Source organism: Grus americana, chromosome 5 (assembly GCF_028858705.1).
Source record: "Grus americana isolate bGruAme1 chromosome 5, bGruAme1.mat, whole genome shotgun sequence".
Taxonomy (NCBI): domain Eukaryota; kingdom Metazoa; phylum Chordata; class Aves; order Gruiformes; family Gruidae; genus Grus; species Grus americana.
In genome coordinates this window covers 56,779,163-56,795,733 of record NC_072856.1, presented here as the reverse complement: position 1 = coordinate 56,795,733, position 16,571 = coordinate 56,779,163, and the positions used below count along the sequence as shown (strand labels likewise).

The window sequence follows — 16,571 nt, the reverse complement described above, 5'->3', positions numbered from 1 at the left end:
ATATTTGAAGGACAAGTAGTACTAAGGGACAGTTAAAGTTGCTATGAAACCATGACCTTTTCTCTGATGTTAAAATACATATATACACTTTTTTAAAACATTTTTATTTGGCATTTTTATTTCCAGAATGCAGCAGTCCTACTCCAGGTCCTGGTAAGGAATGGGAAGAATATGTGCAGATTCGTTCGCTTGTTGAGAAAATTCGCAAAAAGCAAAAAGGTAAATGTGAAAGACTGTAAGATGAGGGTGGCTCAGAGTATTGATTTGCCTAAAGAATTGTCTGTTGACAGCTAAAAGGAATTTTTTTGTTGTCGTCATTGTTATTATATAAATATTATGCAATCCTATTATTTTGTGACAAAAAAAAAATCTTAATTCTTTGACATGTAGTTGCTTTTTACACTTGCAAGTGTTTCTGAAATGGTCTGGTGGGCATGACCACTGGCATTAACCATTTTGATATTTAAAATCATAGAATGGATTGGGTTCGGAGGGACCTTAAAGATCATCTAGTTCTAACCCCCCTGCCATGGGCAGGGACACGCTCCACTAGACCAGGTTGCCCAAAGCCCCATCCAACCTGGCCTTGAACTCTTCCAGGAAGTCCTTTGAGAGTAATAGGCCTTTTTGATTCCTGATTGCATAGTCCGCCCCTCTGCCTCTATAAATACGAACATTTTGAATTTAAATTTGTAATCATTTATTTTAACATAAACACTTCACTGGATGTGGAAACAGTTTCAGCAATTCAACATCATGACATTAAATTATGACAAAATAAACATATGTAAATGCACAAAATAAATATATCAGCTAATAAAGCTATCTGCTATAAATCAAGCACGTAAAGAAATGCTTATGGTACCACAGTTATTTTAGATAATATGGAGCTTTATTGCCAATTTTCCTAAGTTTAAGGTATGCTTATTTCAGACTAGAACAGTTTTCTTCCAGTATGTTCTGCAACAACTCACTGTTGATGGTACTTTATTTTCCTATTAGTTTTGTTTTTATCTGGAGGTATGCTCTAAAAATGCTTTTCATGTAATTTTACTAAAATTACACCTCTTTTATGACTGATGTGTGTTAATGGATGAGAAATAACTACTTAACCTTGGAATGAATAGATTTGAGCTTGGACATACCAGAAAAAATAATGAAAAAATTCTTTTTTCTCTGGTATTTATACAGTGACGACAAAAAAGCCAGACTGCATTTAAAATGGAACTTGAGTGGTTCATGTATTTGCAGGAACTTAGAGGCTTGAAATGTCCTTTTCACACCTTTTTCTAATGTATTTTGACTAATGCATAAAAAACTTATTTCATGAAAGCACATTTAAACCTCTGAATATTAGTTATTGGCAGAGGACATATGGAAGAATAAATTATACTGTTTGAGTGACTGTATCCTGTAGCTGTGTAGAGATGAACTTGATTCACTGTTTTGCTGTCCCATGACTTCTGTAAACTTATGGTACATGTCCAGGTTTTTACGATGTAATACGTGTGTTAGGGTAAAACACCATTCAGGTTAACAAGAAAAGAGTTAGCATTGTGGTTGGCCAATCAAACCATCCATGGGGAAAATGGCTGCTGGCAGAGGTAGTAGAATTAGTATAACAGTATTATGTTAATAAAGCTTTTTTTTTCCTTGAAAGATGCAAAACCTACTAACCACAGCACAGTTGACGTACAAATGTCTTTTAATGTAGCATTTTTACATACATAGTGAGTATGAATAGTATGGTGTCTTTCAAAACTATTTTTAGTAGAACATAGTAATTTATAGTACACAGTTTTCTAGCTTAATAAAGGCTTTAACAATTAGCAAGGAAGTTGCTGTGGTTTAACCCCAGCTGGCAAATAAGCCCCACACAGCCGCTCACTCACTCCCCTCCTGGTGGGATGAGGGAGAGAATCAGAAGAGAGAAAGTGAGAAAACTCATGGGTTGAGATAAAGACAGTTTAATAGGCAAAGCAAAAGCCACACGTGGAAGCAAAGCAAGACAAGGAATTCATTCCTCACTTCCCATCGGCAGGCAGGTGTTCAGCCATCTCCAGGAAAGCAGGGCTTCATCGTATGTAACGGTTCCTTGGGAAGACAAATGCCATCAGCCTGAATGTCCCCCCATCCCCTTGTATGCTGAGCATGATGCCATATGATGCTGTGTCCCCTCCCAACTCCATGTGCACCCCCAGCCTACTCACTGGTGGGGTGAGGAGCAGAAAAGGCCTTGGCTCTGTGTCAGCACTGCTTAGCAGTAACGAAAACATCCCTGTGTGATCAACACTGTTTTCAGCACAAATCCAAACCACAGCCCCATACCAACTACTGTGAAGAAAATGAACTCTGTCCCAGCCAAAACCAGCATGATAGTATAAATTGCTAATGGGAACTGAGATGTACAGATGAATACATATTGCCTAAGTGTCAGACTTTGTGCTTTTCTTGAATAGAACACTGGGTTGCAGAACGTGATCTAAAATGATCTTGATTATAGAAAACTCTTAAATTGAAAACTGAGTGGTTTTACTTTCTAAAATTTTTCCTTGTTTGACTCATTAGCAAAACCTTAAAGCTAATTTTTCAATATAGATTTTCATCAGTATAGCTATATTTTGTTCAGTATAGAAATAAATTGTTCCCCAATAGTGTTTGTAATTTAAAAGAGCTGGTCTTCTCTTTAATTTAGAAAAATGTGGGAAGTATTGGACCACATCACATATGAGGAACAGAGGTAGAATTGCAGAGATGCTTACAGAATGGTTCCAAATACTATTGGATGTTAAAAGCTTCCAGTAGCCTTATACAGTAGTAAATGTTGGAAATCGAAAGAGCAAAGTCCTGGGCAAGGAAACTTGCAACTAGGCTTACTAGATTTGTGAGGCCTTGGCTCTCTATATATTCCACAGAAAATAGCATGCTGAAGGCAGTATGAAATTAAGGAGAAATGCCAGCTTAAAACAAAACAAAAACAAACAAAAAAACCCCAACCCAAAAACCCCCACCCAAACCACTGTGTGCCACATTCTCATTGCATTCAAAAAATACTTTATCAATATTGAGTTTTTCTACTGCGTCATCAAAGAATATAGTTCGAGATCATGCTTGCACTTTTATGTTACCTGTGGATTTGATTGGGTCTGGGGCTTGAAATGCATGATTTGGAGGGTGGGGTGTATTTCAAATATACTAATGCTACTTTCTTAAAATATTTTTAATCTAAAGATGTATTTATCACCTGTGCTAAACCAAAATATCTTTGGATAAGCAACATGCTGATGCCATTTTGTCACTCATAAAATGGCCTGAGCATTTCAGGGGCATTTGGACACTTTTAACATGATTTGACACTTTGGGTTGCAGGGAATGCAGAGGGAAAGAGGTACAAAAGGAACTGGCTGAGTATAGCCGGGAACTATAATGCATAGGTTCAAATCAGATGATGGTAAAGTGGAAAGCTGAGAAAATGAATGAAGCTTGTGATTTCACCAGTGGACTACGTGCCTGTTGGAGAAGCAAAGTGCTAAAATTTGGACGAGCTCTGTGATGTCAGGAGGATGAACAGTCCTTAGTTATTTTGGTAGATCCGTATGCTACAGGAAAAAGCTAACTGCCTTGTATGTGAGAGAAGGAGCTTGAGATCGTCTTATCCTAATTTTCAGTGCTGAATTAATGAAATTGCAGCTTGCCTCTCAAATTCCTCCTTGTGTCTCTATTAACATGCTGTGGTGTTTGCGTTTATCATCAATATTAAGCTGGGAAATATTTTTGCTCAGCTTATTTAAAAGGGAAAGAGGAGAATAACTTCATATTTCATCACATCTCAGTTTAGGTGGTTGTGTTTTTAAGATGACTGGTAAGCCAATTTGGCAGAAATATTTAAGTTGATGAAAATTGGGTATGACGTTTGTATACTGTTGAGTAACACTTAACAAAGACCAGTTCTGACTCAGCTACTTCAAAGTAGAACTGCTGTGGGATAGCAGATAGCTTTTTACATGTGCTTTTATATTGAACTTCTTTATCTTTCTAGATCCTCTTATTTCTGCATTTGTTTTTTAATATATTGTGTATATAGGTTTGTCTGTTGTCTTTGATGGAAAAAGAGATGACTATTTCCCTGAATTGATAAAGTGGGCAACTGAAAATGGAGCATCCACAGAGGGTTTTGAAATAGCTAACTTTGAAGAGGAGGGGTTTGGTTTGAAAGCAACAAGAGAGATAAAGGTGAGCATGTGAACATTTGACTTAGATTAGAAAATTTTGTTTGGAATGTAGCTGCAGAGCTCTGAAACACTCACCACCTTCCCTTCCCCCTTTTGACTGCTTGTGAAACTGCTGTTCTGAAATTCTCTCAACTCTGCGTACTTGAGAAATTATTGATTAACTTGAGTATTATTTTTATGACTATTGGATAGTACTGTGAATTTTTAATCAGCCTTTTTTTCTCTCTCTGTAGCCTATACTCTTTACCCAGTCACTAGAGTACTCTACCCCATTGGTGTATCTCTCTTCCATGTTTTCTAACTACTTAGTCTCTTTTCTTCTTTCATGTCCCTTCTTTTAAAGCATTGGTTGTTTTGCCTCAGAAAGAGGTATTTGCAATACCTTTTTTTCCAGTGAAAATGAAAAAACCCCCCCCCCAACCCCAAATTACCTGATAATTGTGAATAATATCTTTCGATCATCAGGTAAGGAATATAGACTCATACAGTTAGCTAACTGTTAAAAGGCAAGCATTTAAAGTTGCCTCTTTCCAGTCCCATTTTACATATGGGAAATAGCTTTGAAGAACAATCAGCTGTTGTAGAAAGAATATTAGTAAACGAGCATATTATATTCATTGTAGGGCTTTAGTAGCACATAGTTAATAAGGCTAGCACTAGTAGTTGATAAAAATCCTGAATAGTTCTCCCAAAATAAGAACAGGCAATGTGAAAAAAAACCTCTACTGGAAGAAAATATTTGATCATGTAATTAATAGCAATATAATGTCTCTGGTAGCTTTGAGTTTGTGTGGGCAGTCTACATGTTAGCAGTTCCAAACTGAAGCATTTTAATTTATAATATAAGTATCTTGGTTTTTAGCTTTGTGGAATGCAGATCGGAACATTTGGTTACCACAATATGAAACATAACATGTTCATTTAATTTGCAGTGGAAGAGAAGGAAGAATTCTAATTCAGGCTAATTTTGATTTTTAAAAAGAAAAATTGAAACAACCTGTTATTTAAAGATGATGTATATTTGAGACACTTGGCATATCGTATAAATGCTAACTTGACCCTCTGTGCATTTTTCCTTCCTGTAGGCTGAAGAGTTGTTTCTGTGGGTTCCTAGAAAACTGTTGATGACAGTTGAGTCAGCTAAAAATTCAGTATTAGGTAAGAGCTTAAGGAAGTTCTTAAGCAAGAATTTGATATGAATGGGATCATTCAATAGACTTTCTCTTTTTTTAGCTGATCTCCTTTATTACAGGACTTGTTTATCATGCTGACCATCAGGTTTGGAATACCTAGAAGCTTTAAATGTCAGTGGAAAGAATTAATTAATGTTCCCCTTTGTTTCTGGTTGAGGGGACTAGATATCTTCCAGAAGTTTGTATATTATTTTGAACACGTATCATGTAGCTTGTATAACACTTGGAGGTAAAATGTTCTGAGGTACTGAGAGTATTGTTCTAGCTTCTTCATGTCTTCCATCATGCAATTGTATAGGAGGCATTTACTGTGTCAAATAACTTGCAGCATAATACAGTGTGGGCAGCTAAATATTTTGGAAACCTGAAAAGCTTTTTTTTTTGTTGAAAATTCTTACATGTTATCATGTTAATTTAAAGTAAATCTAGGATGATATTTTCCGTGGACAATTAATTTAGTGCCTCACCTTTCACCTTTCTGGGTTAATTCAGGATCCCTGTATTCTCAAGATCGAATTCTACAAGCCATGGGCAATATAACATTGGCATTCCATCTACTTTGTGAACGAGCCAACCCCAACTCTTTCTGGCTGCCCTACATCCAGACGCTCCCCAGTGAATATGACACTCCTCTCTATTTTGAAGAAGATGAAGTACAGTATCTTCAGTCAACTCAGGCCATACACGATGTTTTTAGCCAATATAAAAATACAGCTCGACAGTATGCCTATTTCTACAAAGTTATTCAGGTAAGTATCTTCAATGTGGTATATAGTATATGTTGTTCTCATGATGATTATTGAGGAAGGTTTGAAAACAGCGGTGCTATATAGTAGAGCAAGTGTAGTGTATTGCTCTTAAAGGTTTGAGTCATTAAAGCAATTTCCTGCTGGTTGTTTGAATTGCTGTTAAAATTTCACAGTTCAATAGGCTTATGAATGTATAAGAATGTATTTAGTTGCTTGAGGGGAGTGATTACTGCCCTTTGTTTGGCATTCGGTAAGGCTTCATCTGGGATACTGTACAATCTTGGGCCCACCAGTACAAGAGACATGTTGACAAACTGGAATGACATCAGAGGAGGGCTATTAAGATGTCATTTGCTTCAGCCGTTTATCCATACAAGGAGAGACTGAGGGAGCTGGATTTGCTTATTCTGGGGAAAAGGAAGTAAGGGATGTTCCAGTTATTGCTTTCAACTTGCTACTGGTAGTCGGAATGCAGAAGTTTGCCTGTGGGAAGTTGGGCTAGGTGACTTGCAGAGATCTACAACCTGTGCCTTTATGACTCTCTGAAAAATGTATAGTTTGCAGTAAACAGAGTAAAATAGTAATTGTTAATTGACATAGAATAAAACCATTGCATATGTTGTATTTCCAATGACCATGAATTAACTGTTGTTTTATATTCTATTTAACATAATTATTTTGATTGCTTTCAAATACAAAGATAAACCCATCTGGTAACAATTCGTGTATGGGGAGTCTTGAGATGAGTGAACTTTTCATCATGTTCTGAAGTAATGATTTAAATTGAGTTTCTAAGATAAAACTGTTACTCTGATGTCTAGTGAATGGTGATGTGGTGTTGTCAAGGTAGTGTTCAATGTCCGAAAATACAAAGCTTTTTGTGGCACAATCTGTGCAAAAAGCATATGACTATGTACTGAATTTCCACAGTTGTGTGATCTAGAGACTTTTTTTTTTGCCATAAGAGAGGTCAGAAGACATAAAGCACTACTGTTCTCCTTTAAGGTTATCAGAATTCCAGAGCTTTTCCATTAACTGTTTTAAGTCACCAAAAGTTAAATTATTTTGCATAGCTGTTTGATTTTTGAAGAACTTCACGTTTCAAACACAGTGCCACTTTCCCAGGGATACATTTTGAAAACCAAAGTCATTGAAAATAGTGGGTGAAAACCAAATAAGATGCACTTCATTTTGAGGCAAGGAGTAGAGTAGGAACAATGGCTTTAATATTGGGAAGGAACAAAATTCTTCCTTCCAGGTGTCACAATTCAGGAAATGATAGTTTAGCCAACTCCCATTTCTTGCCATGTGCTATTCAAGGCTGCCAGTCCACGCTTGACCTGCCAGCTTTTTCAGTTTTTTTCTCAAAGAATACTGCTGGAGCAAACAGAACTCCTAAATTTTATTTCTTTGGAATATCTTTTTACCCCTAAATAGTTCTGCTGTTTTTAAAGAGTTATTAGCAGAGTATTATGTGGCATTATCCAATTCTTCCAACTGCTATTCATACTCTTGCAGTACTTAATCAGATAGCTAAACTATCACTATGACTAGGTCCATAATTTTCACTGACTAATCCTGCACTAGTAGTATTATGTGAGAGGTTATGTGATCATAATATTAAAAAAAAAAAAACAACCTGAAATACAGGAGTGAAACCCTGGATTTTGACTGCCATGTGTCCAGTATTTCAGAACCGCTTCTCAGTGATTGATGAATACATGTAGACTGATATCAAGGTGATGCAAGCACAACTAAAGAATGTATATAAAATGCAGTGGTGTAACATCAGTTGCAGTATGAGATATCTGTTATGTGAAAAGCAGCTTAAATGTTTGACGAAACATTTTTTGTTTATGAGCATTTCATGTGGCACATAATCTGCTTAAGGATGGCAAATATGTGCTTTTTCTTTTATTGTCACTGAAAGCTAATCAAAGATAATTTCTATAGCATTTAAGCTAATGTGGTCAAAGTAATGTCTCACTAAAAATAATTTATATTCCACATCAGAGTCCATGCTGTTGACTGAGTAAGAAAAGCTACAGTTTGAGCAAAGAAAATAATGTACGAGATGACTTTAGGGGCAGACTGCCTTTAGAACCCCAGTGATGGTGATGTGCTGTACGTGGTAACAAGCCTTTAATACTCTGCGCTGTTGTATTTTCTGTTTTACATTTGCAATTCTATGGAACCTGATATGGCAGCTCATGGAGGAAGACTTCTCAGTCTGATACTGTTGCGACTGATTCAGTTTGGTTTGATCTGCAGTAGTGGGAAACCTTTTTGGAAAGAGTGTTGAAATAAATGGCTATCTTTGAGCTTTATGTTAGTGTACCCGAGAAAATGTTTAATACTGTACTGTTGCCTTTTGTATGAACTGTTAAAATGTAGGTTGTAGTCACTTGTGGTCAGAAATCTAGACCAGATTTTTTTTTTATTCTCCTGACAAATGCTTTTATTGCTTGTTTTATGTTCTTGTATAATATAGCTGTTGTTTCATGTTGAGCGTAGGCATGAAGGTAGATCAAGTAGGAATAATTTGCTTTATTTACTTGTTCTTTGGAGAATGAGTGGTAATAAATATTGGGTAAATTTTAGGTATGTTCTGGTTGTTCGATGCCATGCTTCAGCACTGCCACATAACCACAATTTCAGCTGAATGTTTCTTTACTAGTGTTCAATAAATGTCAAGTGTGGAAGATACGTAATTTCACCTGCCTCCAGGAATGTCAAGTGAATGTACTGGGTACCTATTATTAATGCTTTTGACGAAAACTCATAGAAAAGTTTTAAAACTTTTTGATTTCTGTTTCTGCTCTCAAAAATAAGAGCTTGTAATTTATGAAATGGTGGAGAAAAAAAGTTCATAGAAAAAAAAAAAGCCTCTTTCTTCCCCAAAACAAAGTACTATTTTTCATTATTCAGAAAAACTTAAATGAATTTTAGTGTCATCTTGCATGCACTCTTACCATTTTATGAACAAAGTTGACCCACAAAATATTAGTGCTAAGGGTAATTCATGAGTATATGGAAAAGGGAAGAAGTGGTAGGGAGACAAAAATTTGTTACGTAAATGGAAAAAACCAAAGTAAACCCACTTTCCTATTAAAGGCAGTGTACTCTGCAAGCTTTACGAAAGTGAAGGTTAGATTTTTGTATACCATTGTTTCATTTAGTACTACTACTGCTTTAGCATAAGTGTTTTAATGAAAGCTGTCCTGTGTGACCAGGATTTTGATATTGCTTCAGGTATGCAGATTATTTTTTTTTAAATTTACAAATACACTTTTTGTAATACCAAAATCAGATAACTATATTTACTTATTGGTAACTATTCTACTGCAGAAAGTAAAACTAGTAGCATCTTGAAATAAAAGGTGTTTTGTTGATAGTTGAAGACACTGAAAAAGGGAGTGTTCTGTGCAGGCAAAATATTTTAATTCCTTTGCAGCGTTTTTAGTCTGCAAAATGTTTCTAATGGCCAGGGGAATAAAAGGGTTAACAAATTAGCAATTTCTTGAAATACTTAATTTTATTTCCAAATAGAATTGCTAGACTGTTATTAAAATAGTTTGGTTCTGATAGGTGTGCAGTTTTACACATTGTTTGACAAGAGCTGGTCTGGTTTATTTCCCTAGCTTCTCCATAAGGGTGGCTTTCTCAGAACGCTGCAGTTCTAACTCTTTTTCCAAGTGCTTAGTCTGGATACACATGAGGAATGGGCAGATTTATGAATTTCACAGCTGTTGCAAGCTAAACTGTAGTCTGGTTTGATAAGCAGAAACAGGTGGGATGTTGAGTAGACAAAAATAAACCCTTGAGCATGTTAGCCAGTCTCTATAAACCACACTGACACCTTTCTAAACATATGTAATTTGATAACTAAAAAATAGTTAAAAGTTCTTACAGATGTACTTTAAAGATGCATTTGGCCTCTGCATTGCTATCAAAATACAGCAAATGGTCAAAAGAGTACTTTCATCGCAGCAGACTTGTAGTTTACAAGATGTTTTTGTACTTTGTTCCAAAGAGAAATTTTGTAAACTGCAGGGTTTTCCCTTCCCCTGGAAGGCATATGTGTGACTTCCATTAACATTTATGGGCATTGCATGCCTACTGAAGGGTGAACAGAGCCCAAATATTTATGGCTTAATGTTAAATTATTTTTTTGTATGCTGAAATGTGGTATAATAGGCACAAGAGGGAGCCATATAGTTTACAGACACTCACAGTGAGATTATATTCCTAAAGAAAACATAACCAAGTTTGAACCTTTTTTTAAAAGAATATGCAGTGGTCTTCGTGTTTGACTTTCAGTTGTATCAGCTGCCTGTTTGTAGTTGTCGTGGTTTAACCTCAGCTGGCAACTAAGCCCCACAGAGCTGCTCAGTCACTTCCCCCATGGCGTGACGAGGGGGAGAATTGAAAGAGTAAAAGCGAGAAAGCTCGTGGGTTGAGATAGAAACAGTTTAATAGGTAAAGCAAAAGCCATGCAAGCAAAGCAAAATCACTTCTTTATATGCTGAGCATGATGCCATATGGTATGGAATATCCCTTTGGTCATTGGGGTCAGCTGTCCTGGCTGTGTCCCCTCCCAACTCCTTGTGCACCCCCAGCCTACTCGCTGAGAAGCTGAAAAGGCCTTGGCTCTGTGTAAGCACTGCTAAGCAGTAACTAAAACATCCCTGTGTTATCGGGAGTTGGAACTAGATGATCTCTGAGGTCCCTTCCAGCGCAAACCATTCTATAATTCTATCAACATTGTCTTCAGCACAAATCCAAAACAGAGCCCCTACTAGCTACTATGAAGAAAATTAACTCTATTCCAGCCAAAACTAGCATATTGTACACCCCTTATTCCATACCATTTATGTCATGCTTAGGTACCACATTATCAATACAACCTCATTAACCACCACCCCCACTTCCCATCCTTTGCTGTAATAGGCAGATATATGCCCTTAGTCTATGGACCACCACTGTGAAATGTCTGTAAAATGTCCACTGATTTCATTTAGTCCATGACTTTGGGCTCCATCTGTTATGCTGGTTACTCAGAACAGGAGAGGTGGTGTGTTGTGTAGAGTTACTGGCTGTTAAAGCCAGCTCAAGCTGGGTCACTGCTGCACTCATGCTGTTTCTTGTAAGGCTTGTTCTCCATTGGTTCAGGTGGTTCCTGCTATAGCAATTCCTATAACATGCAACTCAAATCATGAGTTACAACAGTTTAAAGGTATTTCCATTACAGTCTCCACCCCTGGTCCCTTTGGGCCAGGTTAGAGGATTTAACATTGCATTGAACACTCCCTTGCTCCTAGCCTGGGTAGCAACAAGGGGTTCTTGTTATAGTAATTCCCATAACATGCAACTCAAATTTTGGGTTACAACAATTTAAAGGTATTTCCGTTAGATGGCTCCCTAAGTACAGAGGTGACAGCAATGCTGTGTTAGTCTTACCACCACCAAGTGTATCATATCATAAGTCAGTATTACAAAGTACACCACAGTGATAACCTTGTCCCACTTCTCAGAGGAGATAAAGAGCCCAACAGGGAACATAAATTGCAAGTAAGGTGTTACATAACACAACTCTGAAAACAAGTGCAACAACTTTGAGAGTGAATGAATCAACACTGTTAACCAGTGACTATTTACCTAATATAATGAATGCTTATAACAAATTTGTTCTAATGCGCTCTGGTCAGATCTGTTATCTCAACCCTTTGTGCCCCAGGTTGGGTGTCAAAAAGGATTGTTGTAGTTTAACCCCAGCTGGCAACTCAGCCCCACACAGCCACTTGCTCACTCTCCCCCAGTGGGATGGAGGAGAGAATTGGAAGAGAGAAAGTGAGAAAACTCATGGGTTGAGATAAAGACAGTTTAATAGGTAAAGCAAAAGCCACACATGGAAGCAAAGCAAGACAAGGAATTCATTCACCACTTCCCATTGGCAGGCAGGTGTTCAGCCATCTCCAGGAAAGTAGAGCTCCATCATGCATCACTGTTTCCTGGGAAGACAAGATGCCCACTTGTTTTCCTGTCTGTAGAAGGCTTCATCCACTCCTTGAACTTGGCAGAGGATGTCAAAGGCAACCAAAATAACTTCAATAAGTACATAGGTGACAAAAGGAAGACTAGGGAAAATGTGGGCCTGCTGCTGAATGGGGCAGGGGATGTGGTGACACAGAACATGGAAAAAGCGGAGGTATTGAATGCTGCCTTTGCCTCAGTCTTTACTAGTAAGACCAACTTTCATGAATCTCAGGTCCCAAACACCAGGAGGAAAGGCTGGAGCAAGGAAGATGTACCCTTGTGGAAGAGGATCAGGTCAGGGAATACTTAAGCAAGCCAAATGTACGGAAGTCCATGGGCCCTGATGGGAGGCACCCGTAAGTGCTGAGGAAGCTGGCTGATGTGATTGTGAGGTGACACACACATCTGAGGGACGGGATGCCATCCAGAGGGATCCGGACAAGATCCAGAAGTGGGCCCATGTGTACTGACATCTGGACAGTGCTTGTGAAAGTATTGTGGTAGTCCCATTGTGAATACAATCCTTGCTGTAATCTATCCAAAGATGTTTTGATCTGTTTGTGTGTACTATTGGACAGAGAACTTGATTTCCTGGAGGCTGTAATCCCTTTTGATCAGATGCTAAATTTGATTTATTATTCATATAAAATTTGACTAATTGATTTAGCATGAATGAAATTCTAAAATCCAGTTATTAGCTGTTGGGCACTAGAATATTTTAGTTAGGACTTTTTAACACATTAAGTTCTAGATCTCAAGATAATGTTATAGCATCTTTAAAATCTGGTATCACATTTGACTCTTCAGTATTGGGTATATTAGGTGAGATTTCACATCTCTAGCTTAATTTTGACACCAATTTTTGAAGTTGTGATGATACTTTCAATATGACTTATGCCGCTCTTACTTTATTTTTCTGTACTGTTTCTAATCTATCCTATTCCAATAAGCATATGATTTTCCAGGTCAGCGTGAAGTAGAACGTCTGGTGTCTCTCTGTACTTGGCTTCAAAATACCACCATTTAACTCTCATGTACTAAATAATGTTTGAATTGAATGCAGACAAGTATACTGCCTTTTAAAACACTCTAAACTATTCAAATGTTTGGAAATTGTTTATTATTTTTAAGTTGATATAATAGAGAATATTTTAATGCTTCTAAAGAGTTTAACCAATATGCAGCCAAAACCAAATGTATTTGGAAGCAGAATACACTTTTGATCATGTACCAAGTAGGTCCTTACGGTTCTCAGTTTTCTCCCCTACTTGATTTATACTCATCGGCATGCCAATCAAATAGCTTTTTTCAGAAGTGATGTCAGTGACAGTGTAAAAAATGGGTGGAAAAAAGATGGCACAGTTGTAAACCCTATAAAATCTTCCCTTTTGTTTACTTGTCTACTATACATATCACCTTAAGGAGAGATTTAAAATTCCATTGAGTGGGTAGTTACAAAAGTAAAATAGTGTTGCTATTTAATTTGCTTTGTCTGAATTTCAATGCCTGAGTTGTTCTGCCTGATCGATAATAAATCAATAGGCAGTTAATAATGGAATGTATTTATGCCTTTCTGTGTTTTTCCTCTCCTTGAGGGCCAAAATATTGTATTAATCTTTTGCTGGCAGCAAACCGAAGATTGACTCTATGGTTGTACTGTACCACTTAGTGTATCTACTGTAAGGTGGTTTAGACTTTGCAAACATGTGCCAAATTCCTGATTTTTGTGTCACTTCTGGTATATCCCACTCCCAGCTTGGGACAATATGATGACAATAACAGCAGATCCTGGGGCTTCATTGGGCCATTCCTGTGGCTGCCCCTCTGTCACAGAAGCAGCTACAAGCTTCGCTGGGTTCCATCTGTCCGTCTCAGACAAATGAAGAGCTCAAGTCCTTGTGTGGGTAGGAGGTCTGCTGCCTTCTTCCCCTGTTCCTTCCTTGCCTTCCACAGGAACACGGCGACAGCTCTGGGCTTTGAGCCAGCCGGACACAGGAGGTGGTGTTTGGCTGTTCGGTCAGCGTTTGCTCCTCAAACAGCTGTTCCCTATCTCCTCCAAGGAAAAGGTGGCAGGCCATATGGAGGCATCCTGTAGTCCAGATTCAGCCGATGGGTGCCAGTTGGACTGTGCTGGCCTAGATCGAAACACAGGCACGTCCTCCTTGGTGTCTGCTATTTCTTACGATCAAAATGTCTTAAAGTTGGAGGACAGACAGGATAAAACATATCTTTCTTTTTGGATATAGGTGTTACCTTTTTTTGGACATGCATTGTTAAGATCTCCTAATCAGTAGGTTTTAATTTATTTTATGTTCTGAATGGAATGGTTTGGGTTCTGTTATACTAGCCTAAACGCCCTCTTTCCTCTAGAGAAGCAGAGATGTGCTTCAAAGTGTATATGCCAGTGCTAAACAAAATTTGTTTCTGCACGGTTTAAACCACGTTTGGGAGAAATAATACGTTCTCTTGTAAGTATTATGGGCTTTCAAGGCATTTTTTGGGAAGATGGGGTTCTCAACCATTCTCCTGGTTGAGAATGCAGATAAGCATCTGTTTTTACAGCCAATAGAGTAGAGAGGGGGTTTTGTTTGCTTTTCTGTTAGTTGCTTTTATTTTTATTTTTTAACTGAGTTGCACTTTCTGGGGCAGTTGAGTTTATCCCCAGAGATGTTGTCTGTGTCTTTTGTGGAAGCGAGTGCCTCAGCAGACATCAGGAGATCATCATGCACTTACAAGTATACTTTCTCATATAAAGTTTGTACTTATTGTGCAGATTTAATATTTTTCCTGATATAACAGCAGTTACAAATGTTCCATAAATTTAAAATATGATAACAAGCTGATGTTTCTTAGAATGGAATACTCAAAGGAAGTATTCTTTAAGCACTGCAAAATTATACAGGGGACTTATCTTTGTTAAAATTAGTAATTTAACTAAATTACAAAGTGGATTATCCTCTTCAGTCAGACCCAATGCTAATACTCCACACAGTAGGAGATTGATATGTTGCTAAGTAAACCAAAGTTTATTTTCTTGTACTATGGTTTGAATGCGAGTTGAAGAGGAAGTGATAAGTTTTTAGTTTTGGATGCGTGTGCACAATAGTCCCAGTACATCTGGTTCCAGGACTTGCCATGCCCCACGTGCCATGCCGGTTGTGCAGCGCAGTACCTTGGTTATACGATGATCGTGATCCAAGCTTCCACCTGAGTGGCTCCTGGTATGATTTATCTGTAAACTGGAGTAGTTGATTCACAGGTAACAAAACTTTGGCCATACTGCAGAATATTAAAGCTTGTTAGGAAACTCTTTGGATGTGGATTGGTTGTGAATAGGAAATATTGTCCCTGTCCTTTTAAAGCAGTTCACTTCAGGCTTCCTATCACAGCATTTGTGACTTGTGATTCACTGAATTAATAGTAGAGTTGTGTGATGAATTTGTGCGTGAACATAGTGCACACATGTTGCACTAAACAAAATGAACAAGCACCTCAGAAGCCTAAAGAGCAAATGATATGTATGCAGGCATAGACCTTTGTGAGGAAACTATTTACTGTAGCTACCTTACTGTACCTGTGTGAATGAAGTACTGCAGACTGAACCTATCAATCTAAGGCTCAACATGAACACTAAATTCATATTTCATGAAGAGATTTACCACAGGAGATAATGGACCTAGCGTGTCTTTCTGTTACATGAATGGGGAGGCTGTCTCATTGCAAAACATGTCCAGTCTTAGTCCAGCTTGCTCTCCTACTTCATCCCTTCAGCCCTCAGTGGGGCTGCATTCCACCCTAAGTGATTTTGTGAAAGGACAGGAAAAGGTACAGAAAACTTGGTCACTAATTTAAGTGTCATCTCTGAGCGCTGTCTTTTCTAGGGAAGATTAGTATTTTAGAATTCTGTATATTAAGAAGTATTCTGTAAATGGAGTGATCAAGAAGTAGATGTTAAAAAGTCCATCACTGTCTTGCCTCTGTTTAATGAAGGAGATGTCACAGGATTATAGGCAGGGTACTCGTTTGCAGTCAGTTCAAAATTATTTCTGTGTACTCTGTCAGCCAAATGGTAACGTCCACTTTGCAGGTGAAGTGGATTGTCAGTCCTTCAAACCCTTGAGTTAGTAGTTGATGTCATGATTTGAGTTGTCTGTTATGCCACTGCTGTCTCATTAACTGAAAACAATTTTTGCAGGTAGAAGGTACAGAAAAAGGGACTGTGCAGTTAAATTCCATTGCACCAGAAGGAGTCGTTCCATTCTGCTTCCGCTGCATGAATCCCCTAATAGTCTGGAACAGTGCTTTCTTGTGTATATTGGCAGAAAGTAAATAAAAATTGCTGACATAAAGAATAAGCAAAA

At 37.8% G+C, this 16,571-nt stretch overlaps 1 protein-coding gene across 1 annotated transcript in view; it reads left to right on the top strand.

Moving 5' to 3' along the window:
• Positions 1 to 16,571, top strand: part of SETD3 (SET domain containing 3, actin histidine methyltransferase) — a 63,723-nt gene that overhangs the window by 26,135 nt on the left and 21,017 nt on the right. The window contains exons 3-6 of the mRNA XM_054828422.1: positions 127 to 219; positions 4,085 to 4,233; positions 5,318 to 5,390; positions 5,918 to 6,174. Coding sequence (XP_054684397.1) covers positions 127 to 219; positions 4,085 to 4,233; positions 5,318 to 5,390; positions 5,918 to 6,174 — 572 coding nt within the window. The remainder of the gene's footprint in view (positions 1 to 126; positions 220 to 4,084; positions 4,234 to 5,317; positions 5,391 to 5,917; positions 6,175 to 16,571) is intronic.